This window comes from Osmia bicornis, chromosome 1 (genome assembly GCF_907164935.1).
Source record: "Osmia bicornis bicornis chromosome 1, iOsmBic2.1, whole genome shotgun sequence".
Classification (NCBI taxonomy): Eukaryota; Metazoa; Arthropoda; class Insecta; order Hymenoptera; family Megachilidae; genus Osmia; species Osmia bicornis.
In genome coordinates, this window is record NC_060216.1 from 15,749,736 (window position 1) to 15,771,464 (window position 21,729).

The following is a 21,729-nucleotide window of genomic DNA, read 5'->3' on the forward strand; positions in this document are numbered from 1 at the left end:
GCGTGCAAACAGAGACAAAGAAGAAAGGACGAAAGGACGGAAGGAAGGTAGAAGAGGGAAGGTGGAACGAACCGATAGAATGGAGAAGGAGGAAAAGAGGGCTCCACTGGCCTAGCGCAGCGTGGGCTTTTCTTGTATTCTATTGATTTTTCCGAAAGTTGGCGTGGTGGGAGTCTGGCAGGCAGCAGTGTGCGGGTTTGCCAGAAGCGTGTTTGCGTGAGCTTCGACGACGTATCGTCTTTTCCTTCTCTCTCTCTCTCATTCTCTCTCTCTTTCCTCTCTTCTCTTCTCTCCCAGTATACCGCTTCATCCAAGCGTTTCCCTCTTCGTCGACGGCAGGTAGCTTTCTCGCTTCGCCGAGCGCCGCTTACACAGCCGTCTCTCTTGCTCGCTCACTTTTGCGTGAAATCCACCCTCGACCCCGGTTGCTCCGACTCGCACCGACTCGCTCCGACTCGCTCCGACTCGCTCGCGCTAACGTTGCAACTCGATGATATATGTATACGTGTGGCTGGCCGGCGCGCTCGAGCGCCCGTGCTACACACACCGACTGGCTATTCAAAACAGGAGCGTGTTAAGAAGTTTCGACTTTGACCGTGTGTATCGCGATGTTCGATGCAAAGAGGGAACAGTTGCTCGTTTGATACAGCTAGGTACCTAAAAAAGAAAGGAAGGAAGAGAAAAAAAATTGAATTCCGCGGGAAAAAGTTTAGATTCGGATTGTCTTGTCGTTCGATTCTTCGTTTTGCCAGAGGGGCTGTCGCTTCTCGAAGGATTTTAAAAAAATGAAAATTTTTTTTCGTTCGTTTCGTAATTTGAAAATGAAGCGCGCGTCGCGACGAACGATGAGACGCGTACTAGCTGGATCAAACGGTAGCTAGCAATTAAAAGTAGAGATTTATCGCGAGCAATCGCGCCGTTGGTAGGCGGTAGGTGCTTGCGCGATAGAACTTCTCGCTACAGCCCTGGTATTCCATCCACCTACATCGCGGCAGGGTCACCGCATGCACCAGCACACTCTTCGTTCTTGCATACATGGCCGCGTACGTGCCCTTATATATGTACCTCGGAGTGCTATCTCGCTTTCTCGTTTTCGTAGCCGGTCTCTCTCTGGGAGGTAGGTACGCGGTAGGTGCTCCCACTCTGATACACCTCGCGGCAGACTCGGTCGAACGGATCGTACGCGTTACACGAACGCGCGGCCATCGACGTACATTTCGACGACGCGTGTACGCTCGTACATAGACGCACACGTACGTGATACGGGTGGAAACGCACACGCACGGTACGCCACGGGCAGGCATTTGCACGGCCAGCCGAAGCAGCTAGACTGGCAGAAAATCGGCCGACCGTACCGCTCTTTACCAAACTCGATACACCCGATCGATTCTTCCTAAGGAAAATCCTTCTATCGAGCCTGCGTAAGTTTCGTTACGTTTTCTCGTTAGACGACGCTTTGAAACTGGCCGCGGCGGGAACGTAAAATCAATTGAAACGGTTCGTTCGGTGGACCGCGGGAATTACGAAGATTCGACACGAACCGGACGAAACGCGTTCTAATTGAACGTAAGAGCGACTCGCGAACATAATTAACATAATGTCATTGGGAGAGATTCGACTGGAGCGCAAGGAAAGAAGGAACGTCGAATCTTCTTTTTCATTTTATTCATTTTATTCATTTTACGGAGGATCGATTTGTCTATTCCGATCGAAGAGAAAGCCATTTAAATCGATTAGTCCCGAAGCGAACGTTTGGAGAAAGGAAGGAGACGGAAAGTCGGAAAGATTTTTGGGAGTAAAGGTAAAAAGAGCGTAGGTATAATCTTTGTGGTCGTGGTCGTGGTCGTGGTCGTGATCGTCGTCACTGGGACCGTCGTTGCTAGGATCGCCGCCGTCGCCGTCGTCGCCGCGACCGGCGGGAGGCTCCGAAACCGAAGCTAACCGAGAGAGGTCGGAAACGCACGAACCTCGGCGGCTCGAGGAACCGAACCAGCGACACTGGCAAGCAGTGCGGTGCCGACTCTTGCTGCCGCGGTTCCACCTTCCGCGGTGTGCGTGGACGCGTGTTTACACGACGATAGAATTCCTCGTCGAAACAGAGACGGAGCTAAGCAGAAGGCAGAGAAGAGCGAAGAGGAGTGGAAGAGACAGAGAGCGAGAACGAAAGGATCGTTACGTCGAAGTAGAAGCAGCAGCAGCAGCAGCAGCGAGAGGTTAGAAAGGAAGAGGAGTAGGCGCGTTCGCGGTCGTGTTTTATCGTGAAGACGACTGAAATTTTACAAGTGGCACGCTGTCGCGTTATCGGAGTAACGCGACGACGACGACGACGAGTCGGAGTCGAACAACGAACAGACGTCGAAAGCACGACGCACACCGTCCAGAATAGGAGCCACGAAGGGCACGGAGGAAAGAGAAAACGCGTTCTATCGCCTTGGTGGTTCGGGGCGTGGGTGCGGAGATCGCGAATCTCTTGGGCGAAACGTTTGCCGTGAGGAAAGTGAGAGGACCGAGAGGAGAAAGAGGTAGGGAGCGAGAAAGAGAAATGATCGGCAACGGAACGGATCCGTCGCGAGTCAGCTTTTCCTTCGCCCGGGCATCTTAAGGAGAACGAGCGGTGTACAACGCGGAAGAGGAGAAACTCGAAGAAGAAAGTTTTTATTCACCGTATACGTTCAGCCAAGAGATCTTCTTCTCGGTGGTCACGTGTACTTACTGGCCCGCGTGCGGCTGAAAATCGTGAGAGCGCGGACTCTCGTGAAGCAGGTAAACGGGCTTTCACGGTCTCGTTCGAAAAGTAGTGGAACGAACCGGGAGAGACGGTGGATTCGAGCGCGAGATTGGTCTGGTCGTTGCCGCAGCCGCCGCCGCCGCCACCGTCATCGTCGGAAACTAGCGATCGGCGAGAGAAAACCGGCGCATCGAGAACGGTTCGTAGGGAATCGTCAAGCGGAACGTTGGATATCCTGGAGGAAGATGAAGATGGTAAGGACGATCGTGAGCGGTAAACGGAGGACGAGCAGCTCGAGAGGACTCGATTGAATCCATTCGGTGTACACGGCAGCAGCCGTCGCTGCCGGCACCGGTCCTTAACCGGGGTGATCCCTCGGTTCTGTGTCGCAACGAGGATTGCTCGTTCGTTAACCGTTCCGGTGACGGTGACAGTGTCAGTGAGTGGTGTCGGTGGCGAGGATAGTTGGTCTAGCGAGGTGGCGGCGCGCGCGATCTACGGCCCGCGTTATCCCGCCGACGGCTCGCGTCACCGTCCTCCTCTCCTAACTTTCCTTCCTCTCGTTTTCCGAGCTGAACCCGCTGTCGACCAAAGAACTACGGTAAAGATTTCGAGAATTCCGTGCTGTTGAGCGCGACGTAACTCGATTCGAGGAAAAAAGTTCGAGAAACGATCGACGAAAATGCAGGTGGCAACGTTGTTTAGAGAGAGCGCCACTCTGCTGGGTGCCTCTAGCCTGGATCCCCCGCAAACTCATCATCATCAGGCTATGCACCAACAACAACAACAACTGCAACAACAGCAGCAGCAGCAGCAGCAGCAGCAGCAGCAGCAACAACAACAGCAACAGCAACAGCTTCAACAACACCCTGCCGATCTGCATTTGGCACACCACATGCAACACCATTATAAAATGTAAGTGTCTTCGAGAAGATTTTTCTCTTGCTACGCCCCTTAAAGGCAATCGCGGACTCCAAGAACAGCGAACGATGGAAAAGTACTTACTCGACGATAGCCGTCGGATCGCAACGTTACCGTTCTCTTAAATTTATCCTCTCCTTAGTTGAAAACGCGTTTCGGCATCTAGATGCTAGAAACCCTTTGCTTTCCGACCTCTAGCCTTTTAAGAATTTCGTCACGCGCCTCAAAGGGACACGAAGGGTAGCATTTGTATTCGTTGCGCAAGGTCTGGTCGTGCCCTCGTTTCTCAAAAGAGTATAATTTCTTCGACGTATCTCTCTTTCTCGTCGGTCTACACCTTTCCTGCTTGCTAAGATACCATCGACACCATCGAAATAAGAGAGATCGTTGGCGGATCTTAAGGAAATTCGTCCGGGTCGATTTTGCTAGTTTCTAGTTTCTAGTTTCTAGAACGTCCTGATTCTCGAATCAGGAACGATAAACGCGCTTTGACGCGTTTCGCCTTTGGAGAACCGAAGCCAAACCGCGAGAAGTTTGGAGCAGACGCGAGGGCGCCAATAGGTCAAGGCTACGTTTCGCTTCGACCGGTGTATTAGTTGTTTCTCGGCTGTCCGTTCTCTATTCTCTCCCCGTAATTCGCCCAAGACTTTGGCCATTCGACCTAGGTGCAACGCAGGTATACGTGTAAAGAGAAGAAAGAAAATGTGGGAAAGTAAACGAAGCCACGTGGCCGGAGGATGCGTTTCGACGCGGATAACGTTCGAGTCGATATGGCGAACGATTTCGAGCTCACCGCGCCGATCTAGAGGAGAGAAAGAACGCAAAGGCGGTCACGCGACGCAGATAAATCGTGGCTCGCCGATAAAAATCGACCTTATCGATAAGATCAGCCCTCTCCGAGTTCCGTTCTTCTCTGTTGCTCTCGCATTCGACTCGCTGCCGCTCCATCTCCTCCAAGTTATTCATGTATTCCATAAGTTCGGAATACATGAATGGCCTACGAGATGCAGGTATCTCGCGAATAGTTGTCGATAAAGCCGTATTCTTTGCCGCGGCAATTTGAGAACGTTTAAAGTTTTCAATGGGAAAACGGCCTCTCCGTCGTCGCGTCGAACCTTCGAATCGAGTACGTATTTTAAACGGAGCACGGTTCCTTTTTTTCTTCTTTCTAATCGTTTACTATCGAACAAGGATAAGGAAACTTTGCGAAAATATCGCGCGTCCAGCTAGAAAAGCAAAAAGCAAAAAGCAAAAAGCGAAGAGACGTGCGTGACTTTTAGAGGCGCGTAAATCGCATTCCAACCCTTTTCTCCGCGAGTTGACCGTTTCGCCGTTTTGCTCCGTTCCGCGTTTACCCCTTTCCTTTCTTTTTTTCCTATTTGGTCTTGTTGCTGCTTCTATCTTCTCCTTCTCCCGGGTTCCTTCGCGCGTTACCTTTCCTCTCGACCTTTTCTTCGTTTTTCTCGCCGATCATTTTACCTCGGCTCCTTTGCACCGTCCCCCCATTTTCTTTTTTTCCTTCGCCTTTACGCGCACCTCCTCTGCTCCGCGCTTCTCTTGGCCCTACCTCGATACGCGATACCTGTCTCTTTTCCTCTTTTCCTCTTTTCCTCGTTTCATTCTCTCGTCCCGCGTTCGGCCGTCGCGTCGTCTCGCTCGGTTATCTCCCTCGTGTTTTTATTTTAGCCCGAAGCAAACGTCGAGGTGGAAACGTAGAGAGCCGATGGGAGGGCAGGGTAAGCGTAGAGGAGACGTAGAGGAGAAGAGAGTAATAGCAAAGGAGCAAGAAAGAGGCAGAGGGAAGAAACGGGCGGGCAAGCGAGCGAGCGAGGAGGAAAAGTACGAAGGTGGATGTGAAAGACGGGTAGGAGGGTCGGGATGAAGCGATGGCGGAGGCGGAGGCGGTGGAGGTGGAGAAGGAGGCGGAGGTGGCGGAGGTGGTGGAGGTTGCGGAGGAGGCGGGAGGAGGATAGAACACAAACGGCCGCACGAAGAGAGCTCGTCGAACGGGCTCTGCTTTCCTCTTCTCCTCCTTCGGCTCTCGCAGGCTATGGTTTCGTAACACGCGTCTTTCCCGCTCTCCGCCACTCTCCTTTTCCGTCTCTGTCGGTGCAACGCGTTCCACGACGTTCTTGATACGCGTCTTTTCAAAAGTCGAGGACTCCGCGACGAAACCGCTCCGAGTGGCAACGGTGGACGTTCTTCGGCCGAAACGTGCGCGAAACTTATTTGAAAAAAAAAGAAAAAGAAAATGGGAAACCGCGAAAACTGGAAACGTATCGGAGTCGGTATGCCAAAAGGCGCGACGGTTGCGGCGGCAGCACCTAGACACGCGGTCCATACGGATCTCTAGGGAGCTCCGTGATTATTCCGGGCGCAAATTTATTTTTATCAGGCTGTACCGGGCCTGTTCTCGCTCGAGAGCCAGCGTTGCCGGATTTGAAGTTTTTCCCTCGGTTCCTGCAAAATTGTTCAACCTCGCGATGCTCGTGAAGCGAAACGAAAATTTCGTTCGACTCGTTAAAAAAAGACGCGACGCAATTTCGGTTGGGAAGGACAGCGTCTCGAGTCTCGAGTCTCGAGGCGATACGAGTCTTTGGTATTTTCGTTCCGTGATAGCCAGAAACGACGCGGTTCGACCGGAAAGCCCGTGTATCCAGGAATTTACATGTCGTTGAATCGATGAATCGATGCAATCGAGATCCGAGATTCGACGAGCGCGAAAAATCGAGTCGCGGCAGAAAGAATAGCGATTATCCTTGAACGTTCGAAAGAGGAGGATCGAAAGGGAAGTCATGGTTTCTTGGTTGCTTAATACGCCGAAGCTTCTCTCGTTACATAATCCCATTAACGCGTACACGTCGCGACTCGCGGCTCGAAAAATCAGCTGCGTTACAGCTCCTAGCTCCTAGAAAAGAAGACGCGAATCTAGGACATCGCGGAAAGGGCAAAGGGCAAAGGGCAAAGGGCAAAGGGACGAAGAATTTTCGGATTTGCGGTCCGGTGAGCGACGCGAATCCTTTGCCTCTTCCATTGGAGCACCGAGAGACCGCTCGTAAATAGCCGCCGTCGCAGCAGCAGCAGAAGCGCTCCTAAGGGTTTCCCTTATCTGCGTCAGCGTTTCTGCTCGCACGATTACCTACGGTTTCTTTCGCGTACGAACCTGGCCACCACTTCTTTTTCCCATCCTCTTTTCTTCTGCTTCTCCTCTCCTCTTTCCTTTTTCGATAATCATTCCCGTATAGGTGCACCTTTCGTTCGTGTTGGAGCCGCGAAGATGAATACGCCCGCGTCTACCTTGGTCGTACGAGCTCGGCGAGTTTCGTGCTTCTTCGTCTTCTCTCCACGGTTTTCGCTCTTTCGACCTTTTCGTTCCAAGCAACGCGGCGGGCTTCCACGTCTGCGAACGAGAATCGTTCGTAAACACCGAGGTTCGAGCGTACCTTACTCGCTGCATCGCATTGCGCGCGACGCGACGCGACGTCTCTTATCCCGCCGCATCCTTCTCATCCTCCACCTTCGCCGACGCCATACCGCACGATACCGTACCGCACCGCGCCACCCGCGTTCAACCGCGTTCAACCGCGTTCAACCGTGTCCGAGCGTAATGTTCATAAACTTTACAGCACTGACCAACGCGTCCTGTCTCGGCTCCGATCGAATTCGAGCAGAGTCGAAAGACAGAGTCCTTTTTCTCTAACTACATATATCGTCGACGACAAAGTCGTTTGAGAAACGTTCAAAAACGAAAGGAAAAAAATAGAGCGTTGAATGAGAAACGTATCGTGCACAAGTTCGGCGAAGAACGCGATAGCAATTGCGTACCGTGAGTCATCCTTTGGTTATCGAATGCGAAACAAATTACGAAAAAAGTTTGAGCAAGAGGTTCAACTGGCGCGTTACGTTCGCGCCGCGACGTTTAGACGGTTTTCTTATCTGGCGACGCGAGCGTATCGCATACCAGTGATATCGATACAAATTGTTCGATGAACCGGTTTCAATTCGAATATACATATAGAGAAACGACAAAGGAAATCTTACAGAATCGCCACGGATCGCGTAGGAATTGTTCCGAGGAGAAAGGACAGTCGGAGACGCGCACGCGGTCTTATTAAGACCGCAATTAGGCCGTATTACCGAATTACGTTACAATTGAGAATAACGAGCAGGCGCGGTAATAAATTACAACGGCTCGCGTAATCATTACCTCGGAGTTTCGTGTAACAGCCTCTCCCTATCGGTTTACATTCGACTTTAATTGCATCGCTGCAGGACGACCGAGCTTTTTGGACCGCGGTTAGGTAGATATAACGATCCGAATAATTAAACGCACTTTTCATAAATTAATGTATAACATTGCTGCTCGTTTACCAGATACTATTCGGCTATAACGATCCGTCTCGTCGTGACGAGAGTTTTACTCGAGCTGACACTCGGTGCTTCTTCGACGCGAGGAAATTTAGGGAAAAGAAGAACAAGGTGGAAAGAAATTTCCGGTCCTCGTAACATTTGTTATCCTACCATGTTTCCTTTTTTCCTTTTGTTTTTTTGCCAGACCAACGGTGTTTCGAGGTTATCGCATGATGGCGCGCGTCAGTCGGTGCACGGTCGACGCGTATGCATATAGAGGCGCGCACGGAGGAAACGTGCATCGAACGCGTAAATAAACGCTTGCATATGCCACGCGTTTTCTGCTAGTGTGCGCATACGCGCATACCCGCCACCATCTACGATCGGTTACATCGCGTACGTGCGAGCACACCATGCATATGGATAGCCATACAGGATAGACAATCGCGCGGGAAAAAATGCACGCTGTCCTGGCCTTTGAATTTCCTTCGATCTTTTTTTTTTTTTTTTTTTTCATTGCAAACGATAATCGTTTGAGTAGTAAAAGCTTAGAAGAAGAAAACGAGACAGTCGGGGAAGAAGTAATAGGAAGGTGCGCATCGAATCCGGCAATATTTTTTCGATCAATGCTCTGACAAGGTGGCAGAGCCCGCGTATTCTCGATAACCCGTAACGACGCTATTTACGATCCTGAGGTTTCTCGTTAGTGACGCGATGCGGTCGAGCCGCAACTTTTCCCGTAAATCTAGCCTGCGTTTCGAGCGCGAAACTCCTGGAATCATGGAGCTGGTGAAGTTTTATCATCGACCTATCCGAGCATTTTGCGTTACGCCGAAATTACCGTCGCGACGGCGTTTTATCGTTACCGTCGAAGGAATTGATCATTCTTACAAGTAACCTGCCTTAGTACATTCAGCGTCCGAACGGACTCAAGGACTCCTTTTTTCTGTTCGCGTTAAACCGTAAAGTTTCCCATCTTTTTTTCGATCTTTGTTTCTTTTCGCGCAAACAGCGAATAAAAGTGCAAATAACGAGAAAAAAGAAGGCACTTCTTTACGAGTTTCTTGGATGTTTATTCGCTGTTTGTATTTTAATCGCGTTTCTATTTCTACTTTTGTTTTCCGCGACTCGGACGCGTTGCAACGAGACGGATTTCTCGAATATTTCGACGCCGTCGCGTCGTCTCTCCGCGTCCATAAGCAGGGATTTGTTTGACGCTGCGCGCAACTACCGACACGAGGTCGAAACTTTCGGGAATTTGGCGAGAAACTGGAAAGTTTCGAACACACGGGCCGCGCGCAAACCCCTGCGTAATCTATGGAACACCCACGCGAAGAATTTTCCAGCTGGTTGTTGACAAGTTTCCGAAAGCCGCCCATGAATATCTTCGAAAGGTCCTCGCGACAGACGCTCAGTTTCGTTGATAGACGTCCCCTGGCTATTTTCTCTCTGTCGCGTGTCGTAGAAAAACAGAAATCACCTGTCGCGTCTATCGATAAAACGCATAGGGTAAGCAGGGAGGTGCTTACCATGACTGGTAAAGTTTTGACACGAAACAACGGTAAAGGTAAACGGTAAACGGTCTGCTGGCGGATACGCGAGAAATTACGAGGCAACGCGAGACGATAGGGAACGATAGGATGCGATAGGAGGAGATCGGCTGCTCGAGTCTTCCTCCTCGCTCTCGCTTTTCCTTCCTCGATTCGCTCACCCTCTCGGTTACTCTCCTCTTGTTGGCGTACGCCGGGCCAGCGGCGCTCTCTCGCTTACCCTCCCATCCTCGCGTTAGCGTAGGAGTCGCTTCAAAACTCGGTCAAAGTCTCGTCGCCGTGGCGTCTCGCTTCGGGGATTCGAACGAAAGGCTCGTTTCTCTTTCTCTTCGTTTCTTTCTTCCTATTTTTTCCCTCATTTTTCGCTTCCTGCTTGACCGTTATCAAGATTTCTTCGATTCCTTCATTTTCGTTCGAACGCAAATATCCGTCTCGTCGGAAGCAGAATTCGTAAGGAATCGTAAGCAAACGCGTTCGACATTCTCCTTCTTCGTTCGTAGTTCCATCGTCTTTTGGGTCAAACGAACGACCCCGTTTCTCTCTAGGAAATGTCTTATTGCCCGAAACTAACCGACGGAGATCTCGAAGATCTGGAGCGTGGAAGATTCTCCACGAGAAGCTGTCGGATCGAGACTGCAAATTCTACCGAGCGTAGACCGTTTTCTTCCGGATGAACCAGAGACTTTTTCCAGTCGCTTAAACTCCTTGTCGTCGTTCGTCGTCGTTTTCGTGCTCGCTAACAGGCGCAGACATCGATCTCATTTCATCCGCGCGATCCTCGAGAATGGTCCAGCAACGGAGAAACGACGATTGCAACGAGACTGGAGATTAAGAGGATCGAACGCAGCTGGACGAGGCGACAGAAAATTGGCACCATGCAACGAACGCGGGACCAGAAAAGCGCCAATCACAACTTAAACGCGATTAACCCTTTGATCGTATAGTTTGGTCATAGCGGGTCAACGACAAAATTTAAACTCCAGTAGTACGAAACGTTTGAAAGCACGAACAAACGCGTAATAACTGGAAGTATAACTTTGCATCGAAACGAACGTATTGGGAAATATTGCGGGTCGAAAACGGCGAAGTGACACGTGGTCTTGGAACCGCAACAAAAGCACGGATTTCGCGATCCTCGAAAATGGTCCAGCAACGGAGAAACGACGCTTGCAACGAGACTGGACGACGCAGTGACGGGAAATTAGGAGGATCGAACGCAGCTGGACGAGGCGACAGAAAACGGGCATCGTGCAGCGAACGCGGTACCAGAAAAGCGCCAACCACAACTTAAACGCGATTAACCCTTTGATCGTATAGTTTGGTCATAGCGGGTCAACGACAAAGTTTAAACTCCAGTAGTACGAAACGTTTCAAAGCACGAACAAACGCGTAATAACTGGAAGTATAACTTTGCATCGAGACGAACGTATTGGGAAATATTGCGGGTCGAAAACGGCGAAGTGACACGTGGTCTTGGAACCGCAACAAAAGCACGGATTTCGCGATCCTCGAAAATGGTCCAGCAACGGAGAAACGACGCTTGCAACGAGACTGGACGACGCAGTGACGGGAAATTAGGAGGATCGAACGCAGCTGGACGAGGCGACAGAAAACGGGCATCGTGCAGCGAACGCGGTACCAGAAAAGCGCCAACCACAACTTAAACGCGATTAACCCTTTGATCGTATAGTTTTGTCATAGCGGGTCAACGACAAAGTTTAAACTCCAGTAGTACGAAACGTTTCAAAGCACGAACAAACGCGTAATAATTGGAAGTATAACTTTGCATCGAGACGAACGTATTGGAAAATATTGCGGGTCGAAAACGGCGAAGTGACACGTGGTCTTGAAACCGCACCAAAAGCACGAATTTCGCGATCCTCGAGAATGGTCCAGCAACGGAGAAACGACGCTTGCAACGAGACTGGACGACGCAGTGACGGAAAATTAGGAGGATCGAACGCAGCTGGACGAGGCGACAGAAAACGGGCATCGTGCAGCGAACGCGGTACCAGAAAAGCGCCAACCACAACTTAAACGCGATTAACCCTTTGATCGTATAGTTTGGTCATAGCGGGTCAACGACAAAGTTTAAACTCCAGTAGTACGAAACGTTTCAAAGCACGAACAAACGCGTAATAATTGGAAGTATAACTTTGCATCGAGACGAACGTATTGGAAAATATTGCGGGTCGAAAACGGCGAAGTGACACGTGGTCTTGAAACCGCACCAAAAGCACGAATTTCGCGATCCTCGAGAATGGTCCAGCAACGGAGAAACGACGCTTGCAACGAGACTGGACGACGCAGTGACGGAAAATTAGGAGGATCGAACGCAGCTGGACGAGGCGACAGAAAACGGGCATCGTGCAGCGAACGCGGTACCAGAAAAGCGCCAACCACAACTTAAACGCGATTAACCCTTTGATCGTATAGTTTGGTCATAGCGGGTCAACGACAAAGTTTAAACTCCAGTAGTACGAATTGTTTGAAAGCACGAACAAGCGCGTAATAACTGGAAGTATAACTTTGCATCGAGACGAACGTATTGGGAAATATTGCGGGTCGAAAACGGCGAAGTGACACGTGGTCTTGGAACCGCAACAAAAGCACGGATTTTGCGATCCTCGAAAATGGTCCAGCAACGGAGAAACGACGATTGCAACGAGACGAGCGTCGCGGTGCCTCCCGTGCGCTTCTCTCTAATCCCGTACCTTTTCTTGCGAGTTCTCATTCAAGGAGATATCAGGGGAGGTTGCATTTTCGTGATTACCGAACGCGTGATCGCGCAACGTAAAGGTTGTTGCCCGTTCGTCCTCGATCTCGAAGAAGCGAGAGATTAAACGAAAGGGAACGGACTCGGACACCGACTAGAGGGAAAAAGTTTAAAGCGTCAAATAGAAATTCGATTTATTGACTTTCGAAGTCACTCTCCCTTTTTCGCGGAGGTCGAGGCACGGAGAGGGTATGGGGCGGGGGATGGGCTGATGGCGATAGCGATGGCGGTGGTGGTGGTTCGATGGAAGTATAGAGGGTTGAAAAAAAAAAAAAAGCGAGGAAAAGAGAGCGGTATCGATGAAGCGGCTGGCGGTAGGTCAGGATCGCGAGGAACGAGATGGATACAAATCATAAAATTTGATTGAACCGAGCTAGGCTAGGGGGAACACCAGCTGTCTCTGTGTGTGCGCGTCCGATATTATTGACTCACTTTGCGTATTCTCCGCGTATTTTTTGCTGACCTGACCGCGCGGCCAGAGAAAGAGCGAGAGAGGAGACACGTTCAGATAACCCACGCGGAACTCGCCTTTTCATTCATCCGTTCATTCGTGTTTTTTTTTTTTCTCGCCTTCCTATTCTTCTCGTATAAGAGAATCATAGACTACGCGAGAGCGTTCGAACGTTTGGACGATTTTTCGCGACCGGATGACCCAAAGAGACCGTTTCGACACTGCGACGACTTTCATGAAATAACTCTGTATCGAAAGTTTGAATCTGGCAGACTGGGTAATACTTGGATGATCCAAGTTTTGAAACGACGTTTCCTCGTCGCGGTCTAGTACAGAATTTTCTTGAATGAAATCGAGAACCTTGAATTAAATAGCGGGCAAGACGACGCGAGTCGACGCGACGCCGACGCGTCGAGAGTCTAGTTATCGTGGCACGACTTTGGTCCGCAGTCTCAGCGAGTCTTACCGAGTCTTGGCGAGCACCACCGCTCCACGGTTCATTTGAATTACATGAAAATCAAGCACGCTTCTGTTTAAGGGGTGGCACAGAGCGCGGAAGAGAACGGGAGAGAGGAGGAGGAGAATCCTCTCGATCGATCGCGAACATACAGATTCGAGGCAAGATTATCGCGCCTCGACCGCAAGGGTTGTTGCTTCTCGAACGGCTAAGAGGAGTCTCCTTTTCCTTCTCCTTCTCGTTCTTTTGTCTTTTAGTAAAAGCACGACAGAGAAAGGTAGAGAAAGGTCCAAAGCCGAACGACGCAGATTATTCTCGGCTCGACGACGATCGCGATAGACCGATGGATTAGCTACTAGAGACGCGACTAGACGAGGATCGATTCCGCGGATAAGAGAGTCGTTGACGCGGCTCGATCGCCCCGGATCGCTCACGGAATACATATTTTCCTCCATGTTCCTTTAACCACGTACACGGGGACTTATTTTCTCGCTCGAACCGTCGTCGCAAGGATGATTTCCTTTCGTTAAAAAGAAGCATCGAAGAACGCCGATGTCGCCGTTTAGAGGAATTTCGATGCACGTGGTATAGCTCAAGGAGGATTTTATGAATGGGGACCACACGTGGTTCGAACGGTCGTTCCGATACGCGGTATACCGCTCCTGCGAGCCAGTTAGGTGACCGAAGGGAAGAAAAAAGAGGGACAAGGGTGAGGCGAGCGGAGAAAAAGGATCGTCGAAGGAGCAGGCGGAGGCGGAGGTGCCACGGCAGGAAAGAGGACGTTGCCGTCGACGTCAGACTGAAGAAGAAACGGTGGAACTCGGTCGTCTACCCTGTAATTTATAACTGGAAACTCGGAACTACGACGCGACCTAAGGCGATACGTCGATTCCACTCAGGGGAATCCCCATTCCTCGTTTTGCCGAAGGTCGTTCGACCTTCCACCAGAATCGATGCCTCCTACACCTTCTCTGTTTTTTCCTTCATCCCGCCTCTTCTTCTTCTCCTCATTCCTTGATCCTTTCTTTTTACCGCGTTTCATTCTTATACTTGAACTTTGCCTCGGTCTACTAAGTTCAATGGTTTCTCGATTAGTCGCGAAAGAAATTTCCATTTTCGTATAATATCTTGCTCACTTTTCACTCTTGAAAGGTGAACGTCTGAAGTCCTGTCGACGGGATAGGTAGGCTATTTCACGAATATTTTGCAAATGAACACATGTTCGTGGGACGAAGAAAACTCTGACCGTCAAGTATAGAATCGAACCCTTAACGTTATGGTCCTCGCAGCCAATAAACTCATAAAAGTGGCGAGGATTCGTCCAACCTGGAACGAGTGTATCGCAGCTGTGGAAAATTCAAACTTTCCAGGAAAACTAACGGTACCCAATGAGACGCGTCGCGACGCAACAGTTTCAGAGCACTCGTTCTCGTTTGCGAACCAGACGTACTCGTGTATCTCGGCACGGCTGAAAGCGATCGTACCTACGCGAAATAAATATTCATGCGTCCAACCGGCAGAATCGTCGATTCGCGTTCGTCCTCGACGAGAAATGTAGGAAGTCTCGACAGAGGATTGACCGTTTCCAGCTTTGCAATCGTCGAGGCTGCGACTGGACGTTTTCGTATTATCATTTGTCTCGTCAATATTTATGGTAGGATCAGGACGCTCCTTTTTCGCGACGGTGACCGCGTCGCGTTACCACCTCGACTTGCGCAAGTTAAATTCTTTTCTCTTTTCTTTCTTTGTTCGTTGCATTTGCGTTGAATCTGGGTAGAGCCCTTTTCTCAAGGGCGGTATATCAAAAGAGACTCGAATGAAAAAGTAGCCAAATTCTGGAAATTTTGGGAAACGGACCCCGCCTCGTTTTCGAATTTACCGTTCGAGAGTCGGAAAGAAATTTTTGGCGCCCACGCAATATCCGTGTACGTTAACGGTATCGCAGCGGTTCTCTCTCCGTTTTTCTCTTTTAAAATTGAAAGAAGAGATCGCGTCCCCGAGAGGACCAACCCGTTAAGCGCGTTGCATCCTCTCCGTCCCGCGATTTCTCATCCTTTTCGCCTAGAAATCGCCCGTGAAACGAGTCTTCTCGCAGCTACGGAAAGGATTTTCGAGGATTCAAAGCGCGGTTCGCGTGATCCTCGTCCTTTCTTTTATTTTTTCATCTCTTTGTCGAAAGAAGAGAATCGTCGATCGACAATGAAATATTTTTCTCGGAAACTGGTTGCGGGACAGGGCTAAAAACGAGCAGAAACTAGTAGAAACGAGCAAGAGACACAGAAAGGTAGACGAGAAAAGAGAAGAGCACGTTTGGAAGAAAATGAAGAGTGGGTGGCCGCGTGAACGTGAACGAGCGAGCAAACCGAACGAACCGAGAGAAAAAGGTAGAGGAGAGGAGAGGAGAGGAGAAGGAGAGAAAGAGAAGAACGGGATGAGGAGAGAGAGAGAGAGAGAGAGAGCAGTGGTTTTTCGTTATCGACATTTTCCAGGACGCGTTAAGGTGTGCGTGAACGTACGTGCGTGAGCTCCTCTCGTTGCCCCCTTTAACGGCGAGAACGCGCGATTGTGTGCGACCCTGTGCAACCGTGTCTGTGCGTAGTTGTAGGTGTCCGTACCGTAGTGTGCGCGAAAATTTCTATGGGTATGTGTGTACGTGTTGGCAGGCATACGGGCAGTGTGTGTGTGTAGAGTTTTCTGGAGGTTTCCCCTAGCAACGAGCAGCAGCACCAGCACCAGCACCAGCCACAGCCCGGCTTAGGGGTAGCTACGAACCCCGCGCGAGACCTCGCTACTCTCTCTCTTCTTCTCTTTCCTTTCCTTTCCTTTCCTTTCCTTTCCTCCCAATTTTCCTTCATCCTGGTTTTTCGCGAACGCGAAACCGCGTTTCTTTTTTCTTAGAAATCGCTCGAGATTTTCGTCGCAAGCCGTAAAAAGAGGAACGGCGATGTTCGTAGCAGACGAACCGATCGCGAACAAACGGAAAAGATTTTTGTTTCGCGACCAACAACACGAAAGCTCCGATTTCACGAGGGGAATTCGTAACCTAATCCGAGGAATTTCTGGTAAAAGCGTTGCATTACCAGTGTCGTTATTCCTGTGCCACTGGATCATCCACCGCCTCCACGAATTCCGCATCGATTCGAACCTTTCGAATCCCTGTTTTTTCCAAACGACCTTGCTAAAGCGAAACGGAAAATTTGATGAAAAAAATGGGACGCTTCAAGTTGCGTAGAAAAAAATAAACATTTGTCTTGCAACGCGACAGAACCTTCTCTACGGTCAGTGGTTCGAAGCTTTCCCTACGAAAGCGGAGGGAGCAGAGCAAAGAGAGACGAAAAGAGAGAGCGAGAGAGAGAGAGAGAGTGTGTGTGTGTATGTGCGATGAGGAGAGGAGAGGAGAGAGAGACGGATAGAATCTCTCCATTCCCTCGGCCACCTCTCTCGTCTCACCCCCGTCGGTTGCCCTAGTCGTTTCCAGCAAGTACTTCTATGTACCACCCATCTCCTACACGCTACCCTTATATACCTTGTATATTTACCTTGCTGCCATATACGCGTACCTACGTGTATGTACACATCGGGGCCCGCGATACATAGGTCCGAGGTTCACATAAAAAGTACATAGAATAGTAGGTATAGATCCGACTGAAAATTATTCCGAGTATTTTCGAATTAGCGTGCAAAAACGAGCAACTTTGCGCGTAGAAAAAAAAAGGAAAAGCTGAATGGGAAATGTACTTTTCATCGATTCACCGACCGTTCGACCGTTCGACTTACTCATCTTCTACTTTATTTTCCTGCTCCTTTTCCTGCAAGCAGCATCGGCGAAAGAAAAACTGATTTCGCGTGGGGTAGAAAGGATCTTCTTCATCGCCGCTCCGCGATAGCTCGGAAAAGTGTGGCGCGAAACCGCGTTAAGACCGGTTTTTTTCGCCAATCCTTTATTTTAACCTGAAAGCCTCGGGAAACCGGTCGGAGAAATTACAACTGCGTCGCCTGAGCTTGAATTTTTTTTATCCGAGTCACCTTTGCGACGCCTACGTACGGCTTTTTCTATTGTCTGGACGACGCAGCGACGGGAGATTAGGAGGATCGAACGCAGCTGGACGAGGCGACAGAAAACGGGCACCATGCAGCGTACGCGGGAGCAGAAAAGCGCCAACCACAACTTAAACGTGGTTAACCCTTTGATCGTATAGTTTTGTCATAGCGGGTCAACGACAAAGTTTAAACTCCAGTAGTACGAAACGTTTGAAAGCACGAACAAACGCGTAATAACTGGAAGTATAACTTTGCATCGAGACGAACGTATTGGGAAATATTGCGGGTCGAAAACGGCGAAGCGACACGTGGTCTTGGAACCGCAACAAAAGCACGAATTTCGCGATCCTCGAAAATGGTCCAGCAACGGAGAAACGACGCTTGCAACGAGACTGGACGACGCAGTGACGGAAAATTAGGAGGATCGAACGCAGCTGGACGAGGCGACAGAAAACGGGCATCGTGCAGCGAACGCGGTACCAGAAAAGCGCCAACCACAACTTAAACGCGATTAACCCGTTGATCGTATAGTTTGGTCATAGCGGGTCAACGACAAAGTTTAAACTCCAGTAGTACGAAACGTTTGAAAGCACGAACAAACGCGTAATAACTGGTAGTATAACTTTGCATCGAGACGAACGTATTGGGAAATATTGCGGGTCGAAAACGGCGAAGTGACACGTGGTCTTGGAACCGCAACAAAAGCACGGATTTCGCGATCCTCGAAAATGGTCCAGCAACGGAGAAACGACGCTTGCAACGAGACTGGACGACGCAGTGACGGAAAATTAGGAGGATCGAACGCAGCTGGACGAGGCGACAGAAAACGGGCACCGTGCAGCGAACGCGGTACCAGAAAAGCGCCAACCACAACTTAAACCTGATTAACCCTTTGATCGTATAGTTTGGTCATAGCGGGTCAACGAGAAAGTTTAAACTCGAGTAGTACGAAACGTTTGAAAGCACGAACAAACACGTAATAACTGGAAGTATAACTTTGCATCGAGACGAACGTATTGGAAAATATTGCGGGTCGAGAACGGCGATGTGACACGTGCTGTTGGAACCGCAACAAGAGCACGGATTTCGCGATCGAGGCGCGAACAAGCCGCAACCACCTATCGAGAAAGGAGCGCGAGAAACGATTACGACGTCGAGTCGCGATAAAAAAAATAAAAATAAAATTAATTCCGGCTCGTCCTTTTCCGTTCGATCGTACAGACCATCCGGCGAGCAGATACAGACTCGTTCGAGATACTTTACGTAACTTTTTCGTTTCGACGAGTTTCTCTTTCGCGACGTCGCGTCGCGTCGCGTCGCGTTCTTCTGTCTCCGACAGTCGCGAGGCTAGAAAAATCGCCTTGCTCCGTAATAAGCGCGTGTAAAACACGTGACTTCTTCGATGGAGTTTCCAAAGAAATGACAGCCGTGCGTTATTAACAGAGACTCGAGCCTCTGTGAGAATCGTAAACCGCGTATTCTATAATTCAAGGGTGAAATTTAAAAGTCGTCGCGTAAGCAAACTAATGATTATATGTTCAGTGTATTGGATATTTAGATGGAAATTATTACAAACTAGGGTCGATATTTCCCTCGCAAATGTATACGCACAGCAGCTGTCCTCTTTGTTCCATATGGAAACATTCCCACTTTCTAATAATCGTCTTCGGGCTTGTATTACGATAAACATCGACGTTTCAAAGGGAATAAGAAAAAAACGAAAAGTGGAGAAACGTTGGTGGATACCCTGGAAAACTGGGGAATATTATAAAGCTGGTGCAAGAGTACTCGGGCAAATATTGGTTGCGCGTTTAAAACCCCTTTTGCCAGGACTGCAATTTTCGATTTTAACGGAAACAACGTAGGCAGGTTGCGTTATAGTGGCTCGTGCAAACTTGATTGTTTGTATTTAGTCTCGAGCGTAATATTTGTGCCGTGGTGCGAGACACCATTACCAAGGTAGTGTACCAAGTATGTATCGGTAGCGAATGCGCGCCGCTTACGCTTTGCGTTCACCTCCACCTCCGATGACTTTCCCTGATATCGAGTATCACGGCTTTTAGACTCCATCCGCTGGTAAACCGAGCATCGCTCGGTGCAAATTCGATCACAGGTTACATCTATTCTCGCACCATCTTCTTTCCAACCTCGGTGGTGTACCGTTTTTTCCGAAACCGATCCACCGACGGAAACATTTCGTTGACATAATTCGCCGCGGCCAAGATGACCGTGACTTTGCGCGATCTTGTCGCCTAGAAATTACTCGGTCCAGGTGCTTTCGTTTCCGTTAAGGCGAAACTACACGATCGATCGAGGGCACAGCTGATCGTAATGGCTCTACTTGCCGGGAACTTTGCACGAACACTCGTCGCCAGTGATATCTCCGTCACACACTGTTGCGACTCGAATCTTTTGCCAACTACGACCACCTCGATTCTCTTTGTAGGAGCAACCTTTCTATCGCTACGTAAACTTGTCCTTACGTTACGCGTTAACAAGACAAATCGATAGTTCTTTTCTTCTTTCACGGAAACTTGGCCTTGTAATTGAGCGAAAGGGGGTGAATAACAGAGAGAGAGAGAGAGGACAATCATAATTGGGGTGTACTTACAGAGAGGACAATTAATTGAGTAGGGTGCACGTGGACTATGGTTGCTTACGATTTCCGGCTATTTCTATCTCAACCTTTTCGTTCCTCTTATTCTTATTCTTCCTCCTCCTCTTTCTCTACTTCAGTACGTTTTAAATAGTGGGAAATTACCTTGTACTAGGAGAGAAGATTAATTTTTTACCAGGCGTTCGATTGTGCAAATAACACTTTCTTGATTGAAAAATAACTCGGTTAACAAATTAATCAAGAGAAGATAAGAAAACTTTACGTTTCCAACGATGCTCGTTTCTGTTTTCTAATTTGACGGCTGATAGAAATACAGCGAGCGAGTTTATAAGAATTCACGGTTCGATTCGTTCGCGATCGCGTCGAACAATTTACCGGCATTCCGTGGCTTTGTAAATGACTCGATATTGAGAACATTAATTCGTTCGTCGAGCCATTAATATCCGAGACGTCCTGCTCTCCTACCAGCGAACGAACGAACGAACGAACGAACTAACGAACAAGCTAGCGAATATCGTTTGGAAAACGTGTCGAAATTACCTGTTGCTGGTCGACGCACCAAGACATTCCCTCCGGCTTCGTTTCTGCAAAGGAAAGAAACAGAAATAAAAATATATCGGTGATGAAACAAGTTAAAAGATTAAAAGAACAAGAAATAAAAAGAGGGGAATATAAAAAGTTGCTGACCGATTTTGAAAGATTGTACGTGCGAAACGATGCTTGATATTAAGGGTGCCGTTTGATTTTTCGTTTCAGGTCGTATCCATCACCTGTGCAAAACGGAGGACCAAACGGAGCGACGATGAATTGCAGCGGGTCTCAAGGTAAGAACGGATTCGAAATCTCGTAGGCAGACCAAGCGGAAAGGCAAAGGCTGAAACGCGGCGTCAGAGAATATATTATACATTTTCGGAGATGGAACGGTATTTCGCAATAAAACGTGCAGATACGAGGGGGTTGCAAAAATTCGAGAAAACGTTTCGCGTATCAAATTAACGTTGCATTAAATTTATTGGCAGGATTCTCTGTTAAAGATTGGTCGTGCATCGAAATACGCGTAGTCCTCTCTCTCTCGTGGAACGCGAATAATTTTCCAACTATCAAACCGTCGCTGCTTGTATGAAAACAACCAGCCGATATATACGTATACACACGTGTTGCAGAGAAAAGTTTCAGGATATACAAAAGAGAGGGACAAAAAAATCTCCTGCCTCGTGACAATTCAATATCGCGCGATTACCCGGACAAAGGTATAACGAATCAAATATCATTTTAATTTTCTATATTGTATCTTGCAAACGCGTACTGGCCGAATATGCCGACGATTCGTGCGTTTGGCATCCTGCAAAAACCAGCCGCTTTCCGCTTTCCGCTTTACCCACCCGCCTTCATTTTCAGATTCGACCGGTTCGGGGTTTATGTTTGTTCGCGGGGAAAAGGACTTTTCGAAAGATCAATACGTAGCCGATTTACTTTGAGTGATTCGTGTAAGCGTTCAAATTAGTACGTACAAATTTCCGTGTAGTTCTTTTTTTCTAGATACGCGCGCAAAACAAACTTGTGAATCGATCGGAAGTGTGTTTTTTCTTTTCTATTTTTGTGGGCACGAGAAAAAGGTAAAACTGATCGTAACGTTTGCGAAGTACATACAAGCGTCGAAAAAAATAGGCGAAAAGAGATATTGGCACAGGATACCGCGAAAGAAGAAGGGAAACAAGAGGAAAACGTAATCGCTGGGGAACGAAAGAGGGTACGAATTTTCCGAGCACGGTTACCCCGCTGGTGTGCAAAAATCTTTATTCAAACTGGAGAAAGAGAGGAAGAGAGAGAGAGAGAGA

The 21,729-nt window shown here is 49.0% G+C and overlaps 2 protein-coding genes across 4 annotated transcripts in view; one reads left to right on the plus strand and one right to left on the minus strand.

The window, feature by feature from the left end:
* The window catches only part of LOC114876181 (DNA (cytosine-5)-methyltransferase 3B-like), a 49,029-nt gene that overhangs the window by 7,213 nt on the left and 20,087 nt on the right, over positions 1–21,729 (minus strand). For 2 of the 3 annotated variants that reach the window (XM_029187367.2, XM_029187368.2), the window contains exon 2: positions 20,432–20,475. In XM_029187367.2, the coding sequence (XP_029043200.2) occupies positions 20,432–20,458 (27 nt within the window). In that variant the 5' untranslated portion in view covers positions 20,459–20,475. Of the gene's footprint in view, positions 1–6,812; positions 7,050–20,431; positions 20,476–21,729 lie in introns of all 3 variants that reach the window. The other variant, XM_046286957.1, reaches the window with a different exon arrangement.
* LOC114876182 (alpha-protein kinase 1) overlaps positions 1,068–21,729 on the plus strand; it is a 38,826-nt gene continuing 18,164 nt past the window's right edge. The window contains exons 1-2 of the mRNA XM_029187369.2: positions 1,068–3,643; positions 20,648–20,715. Coding sequence (XP_029043202.2) covers positions 3,411–3,643; positions 20,648–20,715 — 301 coding nt within the window. The 5' untranslated portion in view covers positions 1,068–3,410. The remainder of the gene's footprint in view (positions 3,644–20,647; positions 20,716–21,729) is intronic.